The sequence below is a fragment of the Myxocyprinus asiaticus genome, chromosome 39 (assembly GCF_019703515.2).
Source record: "Myxocyprinus asiaticus isolate MX2 ecotype Aquarium Trade chromosome 39, UBuf_Myxa_2, whole genome shotgun sequence".
Classification (NCBI taxonomy): Eukaryota; Metazoa; Chordata; class Actinopteri; order Cypriniformes; family Catostomidae; genus Myxocyprinus; species Myxocyprinus asiaticus.
Genome location: NC_059382.1, coordinates 908,387 through 923,691, shown reverse-complemented (window position 1 = coordinate 923,691; position 15,305 = coordinate 908,387). Strand labels below are relative to the sequence as shown.

The window sequence follows — 15,305 nt, the reverse complement described above, 5'->3', positions numbered from 1 at the left end:
GTGGGGACTAAAATATGTTTCTATTTTTTATTTTTTCACAAAAAAAATAAATTAAACAAAAAAATAAAAAAATAATTATAAATATATAACTAAAACATTTACATAAAATTCATAATAACTGGCATGTTTTTGGAAAATACGTAAGGGTTAATGTACAGTCAGCCGGTTGTCATCACACCGACAGGGTGGACTTGTATCATTCTGAAGGAGTTTATTTTGTGATTAATGACTGGCTGACTGTATATTATCCCACTTATTACATGGTCACTAACCAAATAAATAAATACATGAATATAAATTATTGATTTGCATTGAAATTATGTAATTAAGTGACAAGAAATAAATTGTTTAACAGCTAAATTCCACCTGCAATTTGAGGTCTGTTGGTGTTTTTTTGTGTGTGCATATGAACGTCTGACTGCTCATTATCCTGCTTATTACAAGACTACTTGCCAAATAAATAAATAAATGCTCATGGAACATTGATTTGAGTTGAAATTATTTTATTAGCTTGCTTGTAGAGATCTCACAGTGATCCCAGAAGCAGGAACGATGACTCACAATACCTGGATGAGTGATTTGACATGTATGTACGGTTGTTACTCTGAGGTATCAAACCACTAGATGGCGCCATTGACCAATCAGAATATTCTCGAGAGCCGTGTAATAAATGTAATTATCCAGCATGATTTCAGAATGTTTCTAAGAGCATCTTGTGTGCTTCAATCTGACTGCGTCTGTACAGAGATTTAACATGATGTCACAAATTTCCTCACATTTGATTAGTCAAATAGAAATAGTTCAGAATCTAAAATAAAAATTTTTTTCTAATTTGTACTTTAAAAAAATGAAAATATTTTTTTTTAGAGATCTTTAAACTTTGTTTATTTCTAGGTTTAAATTAGGTTTTGAATTCCAGATTTTCAATGTGGACTCAGATTTTGGATCACACTATTTATTTTATTGAACTACAAGTTTGCTTTGACTGCACTGATTGGAGTGTTTTGAAGCTGCAGAAACCAATCTGGACGAGCTTGCAGATATTGTGACATCATATATCAGTTTCTGTGAGGATATGTGCATTCCTACTAGGACTTATGTTCAACAATGACAAACCATGGTTTACAGCAAAACTCAGGGAGCTTTGTCAGGCCAAAGAGGATGCTTACAGAAGTGGGGATAAAATCTTGTATAATCAGGCCAAAACACACTGACAAAGAAGATTAGAGTGGCTAAGAGAAGCTACTCTGAGAAGCTAAAAACAAGTTTTCAGCTAACAAACCTGCATCAGTGTGGAGAGGCATGAAAGACATTACCAACTACAAGACACCATCCCCCAACACTGTAGCGAATCAATAACTGGCTGATGACCTGAATGTATTTTACTGTAGATTTGAAAAGCCCAGTCTAACACCCCACATCCACTCTGACCTTCACTTCACACAAACACCAACACCTCCTGTAACCCCCCTCCTCCCCCCACCTGCTACTCATCCTGCACTTAAGATCTGTGAAAAGGATGTGTGCCAGGTCTTCCAGAAACAAAAACAAGGAAAGCACAGGGCCCAGACGGTGTTTCACCCACTTGTCTAAAAGCCTGTGTCAACCAGCTGGCCCCCATCTTCACACAGATCTTCAACACATCACTGGAGCACTGAAGTTCCCCAACTGCTTCAAATGCTCCACTATCATCCCTGTTCCAAAGAAACCCAAGATCGCAGGATTTAATGACTTCAGCCCCATGGCTCTGACGTCTGTGGTCATGAAGTCATTTGAGAGACTGGTGTTGGCCCACATCAAAGACATCACTGGACCCTTTCTGAATCCCCTTCAATTTGCTTATTCAGCAAACAGGTCTGTGGATGATGCAGTCAACAAGGGATTGCATCATATCCTGCAACATCTAGGGGCCTGGGTAGCTCAGCGAGTAAAGGTGCTGACTGCCATCCCTAGAGTCACAAGTTCGAATCCAGGGTGTGCTGAGTGACTCCAGCCAGGTCTCGTAAGCAACCAAATTGGCAAGGTTGCTATGGTGGGTAGTGTCACATGGGGTAACCTCCTCGTGGTTGCTATAGTGTGGTTTGCTCTCAGTGGGGCATGTGGTGAGTTGTGCGTGGATGCCACGGAGAATAGCGTGAAGTCTCCATGGTAAAGCGATCAACAAGCCACGTGATAAGATACGCAGATTGACTGTCTCAAATGTGGAAGCAACTGAGATTCATCCTCCGCCACCCGGATTGAGGCGAGTCACTACGCCACCTGGAGGCATTGGGAATTGAGCATTCCAAATTGGGCACAAAAAGGGGAGAAAATCCTGCAACATCTGGACAGACCAGGGACAAATGCAAAGATCCTTTTTGTGGACTTCAGTTCGGCTTTCAACAGCATCATCCCAGCAATTCTCCGGTCTAAATTAACCCAATTCTCTGTTCCCACCTCTATCAGTCAGTGGATCATCGGCTTTCTGCCGGACAGGCAGCAGCTAGTGAGACTGGGGAAATTCACTTCCAGCACCTGTATGATCAGCACTGGTGCCCCCCAGGGATGTGTGCTCTCCCCACTACTCTTCTCCCTGTCTGACTCAAACCACACTGAAACAACAGCATTAAAACTCCATTTGATTCATTAGAATGTTCGAATAGTCATACTGTTTATGATCAATTGCCCTATGTAGATGTGCGATCTGTACTGGTCGCCGTGGCGACTGCATACCATAAGAGTTGCAGACTATGTGGGTCTCAGGATAAGATTTCCAGAGAATTCTGTCACACCATGAAGGAACGTTCGTCCGCATCTACGAGACGAGAGAGAAGCAGAGGGAATATAAGGAATGCCATCAGGATAAATCACTTCCTCAGGCAAAGGTCAAAAGGTAGGAGGTGGGTGCCATTTTCAGGGAAATTTAAGACTGTAAACATGTCATGAACGGATATGTTCTTTATGTGCATAAAAGTATACTTACTGATAAATACAAACATTTATAGAAGATATTCATAAATCAATATGTAAATGTGTCCTCTTGTGTCAGTTTTAGAGATGTAAATCCCGATCAATTGAGCAAATAAACAAATGCATGTGGTGACATACCCCCGTAGCTTTCTGTTTCTGCCACACGTATGTGTCACGTGACCCGCGCTCGTAGCGATATGTGGGGGGGTAAGTGATCTCCTCCTCCGCTGGACAAACAACAAATGATGCGACAGGGACAGGAAGTGTTGTTGAGCCAAAAGACATAAATCTTAAAGACAACTAATTTTTAAATAATCTAGAACAAACTCATATTAACATGTTAAGAGGATTATAAAACAAAAACATGCATATAGATCAGTATATACTGTACGTACAGTGTGTGTGTGTATATATATATATATATATATATATATATATATATATATATATATATATATATATACACACACAGGTGCTGGTCATATAATTAGAATATCATCAAAAAGTTGATTTATTTCAATAATTCCATTCAAAAAGTGAAACTTGTATATTATATTCATTCATTACACACAGACTGATATATTCCAAATGTTTATTTCTTTTAATTTTGATGATTATAACTGACAACTAAGGAAAATCCCAAATTCAGTATCTCAGAAAATTAGAATATTACTTAAGACCAATACAAAGAAAGGATTTTTAGAAATCTTGGCCAACTGAAAAGTATGAACATGAAAAGTATGAGCATGCACAGCACTCAATACTTAGTTGGGGCTCCTTTTGCCTGAATTACTGCAGCAATGCGGCGTGGCATGGAGTCGAGCAGTCTGTGGCACTGCTCAGGAGTTATGAGAGCCCAGGTTGCTCTGATAGTGGCCTTCAGCTCTTCTGCATTGTTGGGTCTGGCATGTCGCATCTTCCTCTTCACAATACCCCATAGATTTTCTATGGGGTTAAGGTCAGGCGAGTTTGCTGGCCAATTAAGAACAGGGATACCATGGTCCTTAAACCAGATACTGGTTGCTTTGGCACTGTGTGCAGGTGCCAAGTCCTGTTGGAAAATGAAATCTGCATCTCCATAAAGTTGGTCAGCAGCAGGAAGCATGAAGTGCTCTAAAACTTCCTGGTATACGGCTGCGTTGACCTTGGACCTCAGAAAACACAGTGGACCAACACCAGCAGATGACATGGCACCCCAAACCATCACTGACTGTGGAAACTTAACACTGGACCTCAAGCAACGTGGATTGTGTGCCTCTCCTCTCTTCCTCCAGACTCTGGGACCCTGATTTCCAAAGGAAATGCAAAATTTACTTTCATCAGAGAACATAACTTTGGACCACTCAGCAGCAGTCCAGTCCTTTTTGTCTTTAGCCCAGGCGAGACGCTGAAACCCATGTCTTGCATACGTCTGTGCGTAGTGGTTCTTGAAGCACTGACTCCAGCTGCAGTCCACTCTTTGTGAATCTCCCCCACATTTTTGAATGGGTTTTGTTTCACAATCCTCTCCAGGGTGCGGTTATCACTATTGCTTGTACACTTTTTTCTACCACATCTTTTCCTTCCCTTCGCCTCTCTATTAATGTGCTTGGACACAGAGCTCTGTGAACAGCCAGCCTCTTTTGCAATGACCTTTTGTGTCTTGCCCTCCTTGTGCAACGTGTCAATGGTCGTCTTTTGGACAACTGTCAAGTCAGCAGTCTTCCCCATGATTGTGTAGCGTACAGAACTAGACTGAGAGACCATTTAAAGGCCTTTGCAGGTGTTTTGAGTTAATTAGCTGATTAGAGTGTGGCACCAGGTGTCTTCAATATTGAACCTTTTCACAATATTCTAATTTTCTGAGATACTGAATTTGGGATTTTCCTTAGTTGTCAGTTATAATCATCAAAATTAAAAGAAATAAACATTTGAAATATATCAGTCTGTGTGTAATGAATGAATATAATATACAAGTTTCACTTTTTGAATGGAATTAGTGAAATAAATCAACTTTTTGATGATATTCTAATTATATGACCAGCACCTGTATATATATATATATATATATATATATATATATATATATACACACACACATACACACACACACACACACACTATACACAGAATTCTATTAAACACAATCCAGAATGAATTTTCATGACTTGAAAGACTTAAATTACACACTCAACTAGTAAGAGTGTGAAAAATGTTTTAACGAGACTTTACTTTCTAATAGTCCACAGTGATAAAAGAGCCTGAAGTTGAAGAAACACCCACCAAATATGCACAATCACAGTCGTGCTCATATTCAGTATAACAGCACAATTGCACACCATAACACACAAGCTATATGCATGTGTAAACACACAATCTGCATGCATGTACATATACAGGTTAAATTAAGGTGATAATTTTGAATGGAATGAATCTGTGTTTGAGCACAAGAAAAGAGAGAGTAAGACGCACCGAATCGCAGGAAGACCTTGTTCTTCTCTCTCTCCAGATTTAGCTGGTCCACCTTCAACAACGGTTCAAACTCCTTCCTGTTGATGTAGTTCAGGATTTCCTGTGTGTGTGTGTGTGTGTGTGTGTGTGTAAGAGAGAGAGAAATAAACACTCATGTGTTCATAAAACAACACACAATCACAGACAAACACACATGTGAAGTTTACTCCAGTGAACTCTCAGGCTGTGTTTGGAATGGAATAACAGCATAAGGATGTCAAATAAAAATGTGAAATTTGAATATTCATCGAATTTAAGATAGCAATGCACATTCAAATGCTAAAATGAGCATTTGAATTCTGGATGTGTGCCAAGAACTGATGACGACTTACATTCTTGGGCTAAAACAGAAGCAGTGCAACAAATAAGACAGTACGCGGGTGTCTCGAGACGTGTTTTAAAGGTTGAATTTCCTTTTAAATTGACACAGCGTCTTAAAATGCATTGTTTTGCAATTGCATTGCACGAGACGCTAAAAACGGTGAGACGCAACAGTAAAAGACTCCGTCTAGCGCATGCAAAGAAAAAGACAACGCGTTCAAACGGCCCTCAGAGGCCCCAAAACACTCAGGGGACTTTTATTTTGAAATGACAGTGACTTGGCTCCGTAACAATGCTCTACATTAAGGCATTTACAAAGATATATCAGTGTATATCATATATTACAAAGAGTCAGTGGTAGTAGTATGGCACCGGTATAGGCTACTGTGCAACACCAAGTTAACGCAGAAGCATCTACTGAAGCGTTTCTTTTCTCATTTTAATTTTTACTAAAGATTTGAGAATATGAACTGCCTAAATCTTTTGCCTTTATCATGTTGCACGCATTACTACAGTACAGCGATCACGAGGAGGTTACCCCGTGTGACTCTACCCTCCCTAGCAACCGGGCTAATCTGGTTGCTTAGGAGACCTGGCTGGAGTCACTCAGCACACCCTGGGATTCAAACTAGCGAACTCCAGGTGTGGTAGCCAGCGTCTTTACCACTGAGCTACCCAGGTCAATGTTGCATGTTGCATGTTTAATTCAATTGCAGTTCAGCTGTTATCGGTTTTACCTGTATGTCCATGTCCAGACGGTAGTTCAGATCACCGAACCAGAACAGGTGTGTGAATCGCAGTGAAATGTCAAAGGAGTTTAGCTGCTTATCCCCCAATGACAGCTGACGCAGGATGTCTAGATAATTCTGGTTCCGTCTGCCAGGGGTCAAAGGCCAATTAAAACATGTCTTGCAAAAAATTTTATTTATGGTGTTTATTAGTTCTGAATCGCACCTGTGGATTTTTTCATTGCCGGACGTCAGGTGACAGTTAACGAAGCCGAATGATGTTCCATTAAACATGAAAGACACGCCCACTGCCCCTTTGTTTCCTTGGAAACAGATGACAAACAGTGAATAAAGTAAACATAAGTAAGCAAACAATCTCCTCTAAACATGAAGAGAGTTTAAGAAACAAAAGTTGGAAAGTTGGTTTGGAATGTTGTTACAAAACATGTTATAACACATGTAATTGCTAGCGCTTGCTTTAGAGTTTCTCTGAGCGTTGTTTAGGGATTCTGCATAATCCGTAAGCCAATTCTTCAAAGTTCGGCGTCTAACTTTTCCTGCACCTTTTGTCGTACACCCATAGATGAGGCGTCAAATCAACCGGCTTATTAAGGAGACATGTGTTATGATTTTTATAAGCCATCGGGCATAGGATGTTTGCCTAACCGGCAAAAAAAACGTGAAAAAAACCTACAGACTTGTTGCTAACCTAACCCTTACCTTAGCCTAACATTCACAGAAAATCTAAAGGATCTCCGAATCAGAATGTCACAGAGACATGGTGGTGGGCTCGTGTCACTTGAGCGATCAAGTGGCCATTTAGAATTACCCTGGCAACCATTCAGAACCCTAGCAACCATTCAGAACACCCTAGTAACCAAATAGCAACACCCATATCTCTGCATCAGGACACTGGGGAGACATGGGGGTGGGTTCTATGGACTCGGGCTGACAAACAGACTTTAGGTATCACCCTAGCAACCATCCAGCGCACCTTAGCAACTGTATATAAACACCCATATCTCTGCACTAGAACATCGTAGAAATATGGGGGTGGGCTCTTTTGACTTGGGGCAGTCTACTGAGGCCCTTGGTAGGGCATTGTGGTTTTGCCAATAAAAGTGAAACACATTTTCTTCAAAAAATGTATCTAGATTATGTATACGAATTAGTTTCTCTCTCGTCCACAGCTCTTAAAACACATTCTCTTATTTTCCAAGTGAATGTGAATATGCATTTGAATACAAGTTTGATGTCAATGATGCCAAACCCTCACAGAGAGGATTTCCAGTGAATAATGACTTAAATTTGGGTTTATCGGTCACGCAAAAATATTAAATGGCTTCAAAAGATTTGGAATATAGTGCACATGTCATTGACTATTTATTTGATATTTCTGTGGTGCATTTGTTGTTGTTTTTGTTTTTTTGGGATCTTGACAGTCAATGGTCACTACATGATTTCACTGTACAGAAAAGTGCAGCATGAAGATTTCTCCTTAACAGAAGGAAGTCAAAAAGGTTTGGAACAACATGAGGGTGAGGAAATGATGACAGACTTGTCATTTATAGCTGAATTAATCTTTAAATGATCATGCATGTGCGTGTTCTGACCGAGTGTATTGGCGATTCCTGTTTTGACGCTGGACATTCCCACGTGACTGATGCGGTTCTCGTGTTCTGCCTTCACCAACACCACAATCTTAATGTTCCACAGCGTCTGTACGGCTATCTACAACTCAGAGAGAGAGAGAGAAAGAATATAAAAGAAGTTTACAAGCATTTATATTTTCATCTTTTTCCTCCTCCTCACTTTCAGTTCTGAAATTTGTGTGGAAAGTTTAACCGCTGTATGAGAAACACAGACGACTATAAAAATATAGTTAAATTAGAGTCTAAAAAAAGACACAGACATAACAGTTGTAGAGTCATTAAACACACACAAACACGGCTGGTTTCACACATCAGCTCCGATCTGTCAAACCCACGTTACCACAAACCCATGATCAGACCCTCTCTTGGTGTATTTTAAAAATACATCCTCTGCAGCTAATTACATATTCCAACTCATTTAAGTGTTGAATAATATCTTGAGGATTAATGTATTATTCTTACAAAAATCTGTCTCTCTATTCTGACAGATATGAGGTAGAGTCACTTCTGTCTTCATTTAGACATTTTCACTAGAGGTTGACCAATATTGGAAGCCGACAGAAGCAGATAACCGATTAATCGCCCGATTAATCGATTAAAAATCTATTTATTTAATGTGTTAAGAATAGTCTTAGTCTTTCCTAACTATGATGGGCACAGACAAAGAGGCAACAAAAGTCCAAAATGAATAAAATAACACCAAAATCCCAATAATAACCAGAAAAACACAAGATTTGTTGCATACCGCAGGAAATTAGATATAAATAAGCCCAAAATACACCAGGTACTCTTATTTTTAAATGCTTTTGCTCTCAACTCACACAAACAAGTAAGGGAAACAAAAATCACTATTACAATCATCTACAATGTATTGCAATATAAGCACTATACAGTAGAGGTAGACCGATATATTGGTTTTACCGATTAATCAGTGCCGATAGTTGCATTTTGGAACTATTGGTTATCGGCAAGGTTTTTTTTAAATTATTATTATTATTCCGCTTTGGTTAATGGCTGGCGCTGGAGGATTCTACAACTGAAACGACTTAATTCTACAGCAGAACTGCAGCCCTAAATAGGTGAAATTAAATAATGTAAAATAATGCAAAGAAATATGCAACTATAGATACGTGCCGTCAGCACACATCATGTCTCCAACTTGTGAATAATAACATAAAACCTCATCTGGTGAAATATACATGGCCATTCATCTGGTGAATTTAAATATAGAGCATTTTAACAGAGCCAATAATTTCAAAATAAAAGTCCCGAGGTGTATTCTGGCCTTGTTTATTGTTAAAAGGCCTGCATTATTCACTAAATCTGCATTTTGCATTCCTGGTTATTATTGGGATTTTGGTTGCACAATAAACTGCATCTAGGATTTAGTTAATTTGGTCTAATGTCTGTGCCTATCATAGTAAGGAAAGACTCATAATATTGTCAATTAGGACAGATAGAGATGCAATAAACCCCCCCCCCCACATTTCACCTCCAGCTCTGCATCCACAGGGCAAAAAGCAATTGCTCGTTAACACTGTTGATTTTTATCTGTGCCGATTAATCAGTTGACCTCTAATTTAGACTGTTTTCTCACTTGGATTAAGTTCAACATCTCTAGTGTGAACGCCCCTGTACTGATGTCCCAGTGTCAATCATTCCCTCTCTCACCGGTTTATAGTCGATCTCTGTGTACTCTTTGAGGGTACAGCGGAGCGTCTCCACCCAATCTTTATCAAACACCGAATTCTCCTGCGTACCGAAGACGTAGATGTCGTGAGGTATTGAAACTGCCATCTCATCCAGGGTTTTCCCCAAACCACGAGATAAAATCCACGATCCCATCGATTTTGGAGCGGGAACGCCACCTGCAGATAGGAAGAGAAAGTGCTATCAATTGCACAAAGATAATCAATAAATGATTAGTGTGTGTGAGTGATGTTGGGGATCTTACCCATGTTCCATGTCCCAATAAAGACTGAAATCATATCCGGCTCGTCCTGGTTGGAATGTTTGTTTTTCATGAGTTGCAGCAGTTGACAGAACGCTTCCCTTTTCTACAGGACGACAAACACTGATCAATTCAACAAGAATATGAAGAATATGAAGATGAGACTGTGTCGTATGTGTTGTGCTGATTTACAGAACATCACAGAGAGAGTGTGTGGATGTCTATTTGTGCACATACAGAAAACAAAGTGACTCACTTTAGCACTGGCAAAGATGAAATCTTTCCGCTGACTTTTGTCTTTTTCCTTCTCAAAGACGATTCCAAGTTTATTCTGCACACGCTGAGACTTAATGAGCTGCCGTACTACACACACACACACACACACACACACACACACACACACACACACACACACACACACACACACATACAATGAGTTAAATGTGTAAATATTGGTGGCCATATGTTAAAGAGTTCATGGCTGTGATGTCATAATCATGCAGATTTCGGAGAGAGCCATTTTTGCAGTTTAATTTCAGTGAAGGACTGAAAGCTATGGTGTTTTTATAGTAAATTGAACTCTTATTTCAAAAGTGAAATGGGAGATTCTCATGAAACCTGTCAAAAAACTTAAGAAATTATTTTTGGCATATAGAAAATGAAGCCTGTTTTTGGACCATTAAGATTGTCTTACATTCTGACATTATTTTTTATAACAGTTACACACATTTCCCCCTAAATTCTCATTTCATCAATGTGAAAAAAAAAAAGATATATTATTCAAATGGTAAAGTATTTATACATTATAAAGTATATAAAGTACTCCCTTGGTATTGCCTTTCATTTTGGGGGGGGGGGGGGGATTTTTTCCACTTTTTCACCCAATTTTGAATGCTCAATTCCCAGTGCGCTTTTAAGTCCTCGTGGTCGTGTAGTGATTCGCCTCAATCTGGGTGGCAGAGGATGAATCCCAGTTGCCTCCGCGTCTGAGAACGTCAACCCGCGCATCTTATCACGTGGCTTGTTGAACGCGTTGACATAGCGCGTGTGGAGGCTTCACGCCATCCACCGCGGCATCCGCGCTCAACTTACCACGCGCCCCACCGAGAACGAACCACATTATAGCGACCACGAGGAGGTTACCCCATGTGACTCTACCCTCCCTAGCAACCGGGCCAATTTGGTTGCTTAGGAGACCTGACTAGAGTCAACCGTTACTATTCTATTAAAAAAAATTAAGTACAACCCCTCCGGTGTAAAAATCCCTTTACGGTAACAAGAATTATCATTGAAAACAACGAGAAAAGTCAAACGTTTAGACATGTTATGGTTATAATAATAAGAGGGTAAAATGTGCTAAAAATAAAAATGTCACAATGGTCTAAAATATAGGCTTAATTTTCTTTATATAAAGTATAATTTCATATTTTTTGTATTGATTTGGGGTTAAATATGACCTGGACATGTTCTTGACAGTTTTTGTGAGAATCACCCAAATCATGTTAAATTAATCTGCACCAACAAAGTAGTTCAGCAAGTACGTTTTAGTGTGTCAGTAACTCACTCTTGTCGTGGGTGAATGTGTTCCAGTCTTCTTGTGCGTCTTTCATTTTCTTCATCACCACCAGTTTCCCGCCTTCCACGTCCACACTGAGTGAATATTTCTGACTCTTCCCGATCTTTGTCAAATCGGCCAAATACACGTCCAGCTTTACCTAACATGAGAATACACACACAAACACACATATATATAAACACACAAACCAAATAAGAGCGTGACCTACCTGCACAGAAATCATTATAATGCCTTTAAATCTGTGGTTTAAACGAATCATAACAATGATGTATGTTTGTGTGTGTGTACCTCAAAGGTTTGTACAGGAATAGTTTTGTTGTGTCTGATGGTCAGCAGAGGTGAGATGGGCGGAGCAGTGGAGCTCATATCCTGTAACGCCTTCAGAGCCTGAAACAGAGTTTATTTATTTATTTATTTATTTATTTTTCTCCCCAATATGGAATGCCCAATTCCCAATGTGCTCTAAGTCCTCGTGGTGGCGTAGTGACTCGCCTCAATCCGGGTGGCGGAGGACGAATCTCAGTTGCCTCCGCGTCCGAGACCGTCAATCCGCGCATCTTATCACGTGACTTGTTGAGCGCGTTACTGTGGAGACGTGGCGCGTGTGGAGGCTTCACACTACTCTCCGCGGCATCCACGCTCAACTCACCACGCGCCCCACCGAGAGCAAGAACCACATTATAGCGACTACGAGGAGGTTACCCCATGTGACTCAACCCTCGCAAACGGGCCAATTTGGTTGCTTAGGAGACCTGGGTGGAGTCACTCAGCACACCCTGGATTCGAACTCGTGACTCCAGGGGTGATAGTCAGCATCAATACTCGCTGAGATACCCAGACCCCCAAGAGTTTATTCATTAATAATCAGTGTGCAGAACATACATCCAAAAGCTTCCCGTACTCCCCGAGCCTATCAACTTGACAGGTTGGATGTGTGTGTGGTCAGTTTCATTAGTTTTTTTGGCAGTGTGCGTGTGTGTGTGTTTGTGTGTGTGTTCACCTTCTTCTCTATAGATGACAGCAGATCTTTGAGGATGGCCAGTTTAGTGACCAGATGCTCCAACTCCTGATCTCCACCCTGAGACATCGACTACAGACAGACAGAGACAGAACTGGCACAAAAATCCAGAAATCACTAAATAAACAGCAGACAGAAAATCACGTCATACCTGTTGGATCATTCTGGACACCATGGAGGCGCTCTGCTGATCGAAAACCTTCGACAAGATCTCCAGACCGCACAAAACCTTATCCACCTCTCTACAGACACAGAGGACTAATTTAGCTGTGTGCATGTGTTTACATATATATGTTTGTTTGTTTGTTGTGTGTACCCATGCAGTCGTTTGCAGGACGCCACCAGTGTTTTGTTGAGGTGTGGCAGGTTGTGTGCGCCCTGTTTCACGGCCTCCAGGTCGAGAGCGTAACTGCCCTTGAGATACTCGTGAGAGATGGTGCTCAAACCGTTGGACGCCGTTACACTGCAGAGACACGAGACAAGAGACGACTGCAGCGCTCACACACACTCATCCATGAATATTAATACCACACACTGATTCATAACTATAAATCCAAGCACTGGCAATGATGATGCATCTTCTTTTTTCCTCCTTGAAAGTGTTTCTGATTAAGATAAAGTTGTTGGTGTAACCTAATGCATACAGGATGATTGAGTGATTTTGACTTTATTGAAAACAGTTCATTTAGATGTCATCAAATGATGCAATTATTTTAGGTTAACCTTTTTTTGTGAATTTTGTGCAACTTTAGCCAACAATGGCAGTTAATGGGAAAATGTTTAAGCATAACACTTTTCTTTAGGGTACATTTTTATTGACTTTAGCAAGCTGTGACATTCGATATGCGATTATGTTTTGCTGTGATACAGTTCAGAGTATCAGCTACTGTTATGTGTAGTTTCCTTAGAGTTGCAAACAATTAAACAAACGTTGCAATTATAATTAATGTTAACTAATTAATGGGAAGATTTTCAGCAAATAATTAGTTACATTTCTGTTTATGTCTGTTCCTCATACAAGGCTTCTGAAACAAGATATTCAATGAGAAAAAAGTAGAACATGACTTGATTTCATCCATCGGGAATTGATTGGATCGTCTAAAGCAGAGGTCCTCAACCCCCGGGTCGCAACCCAGTACCGGGTCGTGGAAGAGTTGCTACCAAGTTGCGAGAACGTTCTGGGAAAAATGTCTGATATACGCCACTGGATTATATGTTGTGCACTTTCCAAATGTACATAAAAGGCGCAATTTCAGAAAACACCGGTTCCACTTTTCCAATAGCCAATGTTAACGTGAGAGTGAAACTGTTACAATGTTGCATTTTCTTCTTGGTTCGGTTCGCTTTCACAAGGCGACATTTCCAAACGGACCAAAACTATGTCAGTAAAAGTCACATGTGAGCAAGCTGTCCCCTTATTGGTCACTATGTTTGTTCGGTGTTCCAGGATTAAGCTCAAACAATGATATAACGGTTAAAATGATATGCCTGTACAAATGTGTCAACCATTACAAATTTTAGAGAATTTTGGAGCGTCGCCAGTTAGAGGTTGCACTCCAAACACAAATTATCCGTCACTCGGATGGATACGAGATGCAAAGTTTCCGTCATGGTTATTTTTATCAGTCATTAATTGCTTTTGCTTTATTTCTCCATTGAAACGTGCCTGTTCTCACAGATCTCTCTCGCACGTATACACACGCACACACACAAACAGCAGAGAAAAGCCACATGGTTCATTAATATTCTTCACGTGACGTAACGCTTGCTGTTTGGTCTGTTTGGATAGTGTCACGGTCAGAAGAGAGGTCATGGTTCCCCCTTTTTGAAAAATTTTCAGCTGCCGCCCAAGCGAAATTTCAAACCTTCATGGCAAATTTACTAATAATTTTGAGTACGGCACTTCATCCGCGCTAAATGTGCTTCTCAACTGCAGGGCAATATTTCCACAGTGCGATTAAAGCCTGGTTTTCACACTAGCAAACTACTCGCGCCAATTATCTGCTCTGCATCTCTGGAGCGCAAGCATCGGGATTTTATGTTGACTTTAAAGGGAGGGGCTTACTTCTCAGGGGGCGTGTCTGGAGTAGTGAGGGCGGAGCCTGCAGGGCTGCTAGTAGAGGCAGTACGTGGAGGGAGGGGTGGCTTTTCATCCTCACCATCTGAACACACACACAGAGAGAGTCAGTAAGCATGTGCTGTTTCTGTACGAGTGTGTGTGTGTGTGTGTGTGAGTGTGTGTGTGTACCAGAGTAATCTTTTTCCTCTGTGGTTTCTTCTCTCTCCACTGGAAACAGCAGTGTGGTCACCAGCCCTTGACTCGGCTGAAGATACAACTGAATCAACTCAGGAAGAGTCTTAAAGCGTTTTGGCTGAACGCCCTGTGATGTCTGAAACACACACACACACACACACACACACACACACACACACATAATTTATATTAGAACACACTGTTAGTTAGATTCAAAACTTTATAAAACTCTTTATTCAAGAATTCTCTGAAAAGCCCATAAAAAAGATAAATGGAAATAAAATGCTTCTGTAACCCAGAGATGTGTGTATATGAGTGTGTGTGTGTGTATGAGTGTGTGTGTGTGTACAGGTTTTGCTATACTTG

At 40.5% G+C, this 15,305-nt stretch overlaps 1 protein-coding gene across 1 annotated transcript in view; it reads right to left on the bottom strand.

Annotated features, from left to right (window-relative positions):
* Nucleotides 1-15,305, bottom strand: part of LOC127430054 (phosphatidylinositol 3,4,5-trisphosphate 5-phosphatase 2A) — a 53,051-nt gene that overhangs the window by 20,740 nt on the left and 17,006 nt on the right. Inside the window, exons 3-18 of the mRNA XM_051679491.1 lie at nucleotides 14,934-15,075; nucleotides 14,751-14,847; nucleotides 13,002-13,148; nucleotides 12,837-12,927; nucleotides 12,668-12,757; nucleotides 11,956-12,054; nucleotides 11,656-11,806; nucleotides 10,348-10,454; nucleotides 10,095-10,197; nucleotides 9,812-10,008; nucleotides 8,102-8,219; nucleotides 6,715-6,811; nucleotides 6,498-6,636; nucleotides 5,401-5,500; nucleotides 3,088-3,176; nucleotides 2,713-2,794 (exon numbers count right to left, since the gene is read on the bottom strand). Of these exons, the coding sequence (XP_051535451.1) occupies nucleotides 2,713-2,794; nucleotides 3,088-3,176; nucleotides 5,401-5,500; nucleotides 6,498-6,636; nucleotides 6,715-6,811; nucleotides 8,102-8,219; nucleotides 9,812-10,008; nucleotides 10,095-10,197; nucleotides 10,348-10,454; nucleotides 11,656-11,806; nucleotides 11,956-12,054; nucleotides 12,668-12,757; nucleotides 12,837-12,927; nucleotides 13,002-13,148; nucleotides 14,751-14,847; nucleotides 14,934-15,075 (1,849 nt within the window). The remainder of the gene's footprint in view (nucleotides 1-2,712; nucleotides 2,795-3,087; nucleotides 3,177-5,400; nucleotides 5,501-6,497; nucleotides 6,637-6,714; nucleotides 6,812-8,101; nucleotides 8,220-9,811; nucleotides 10,009-10,094; nucleotides 10,198-10,347; nucleotides 10,455-11,655; nucleotides 11,807-11,955; nucleotides 12,055-12,667; nucleotides 12,758-12,836; nucleotides 12,928-13,001; nucleotides 13,149-14,750; nucleotides 14,848-14,933; nucleotides 15,076-15,305) is intronic.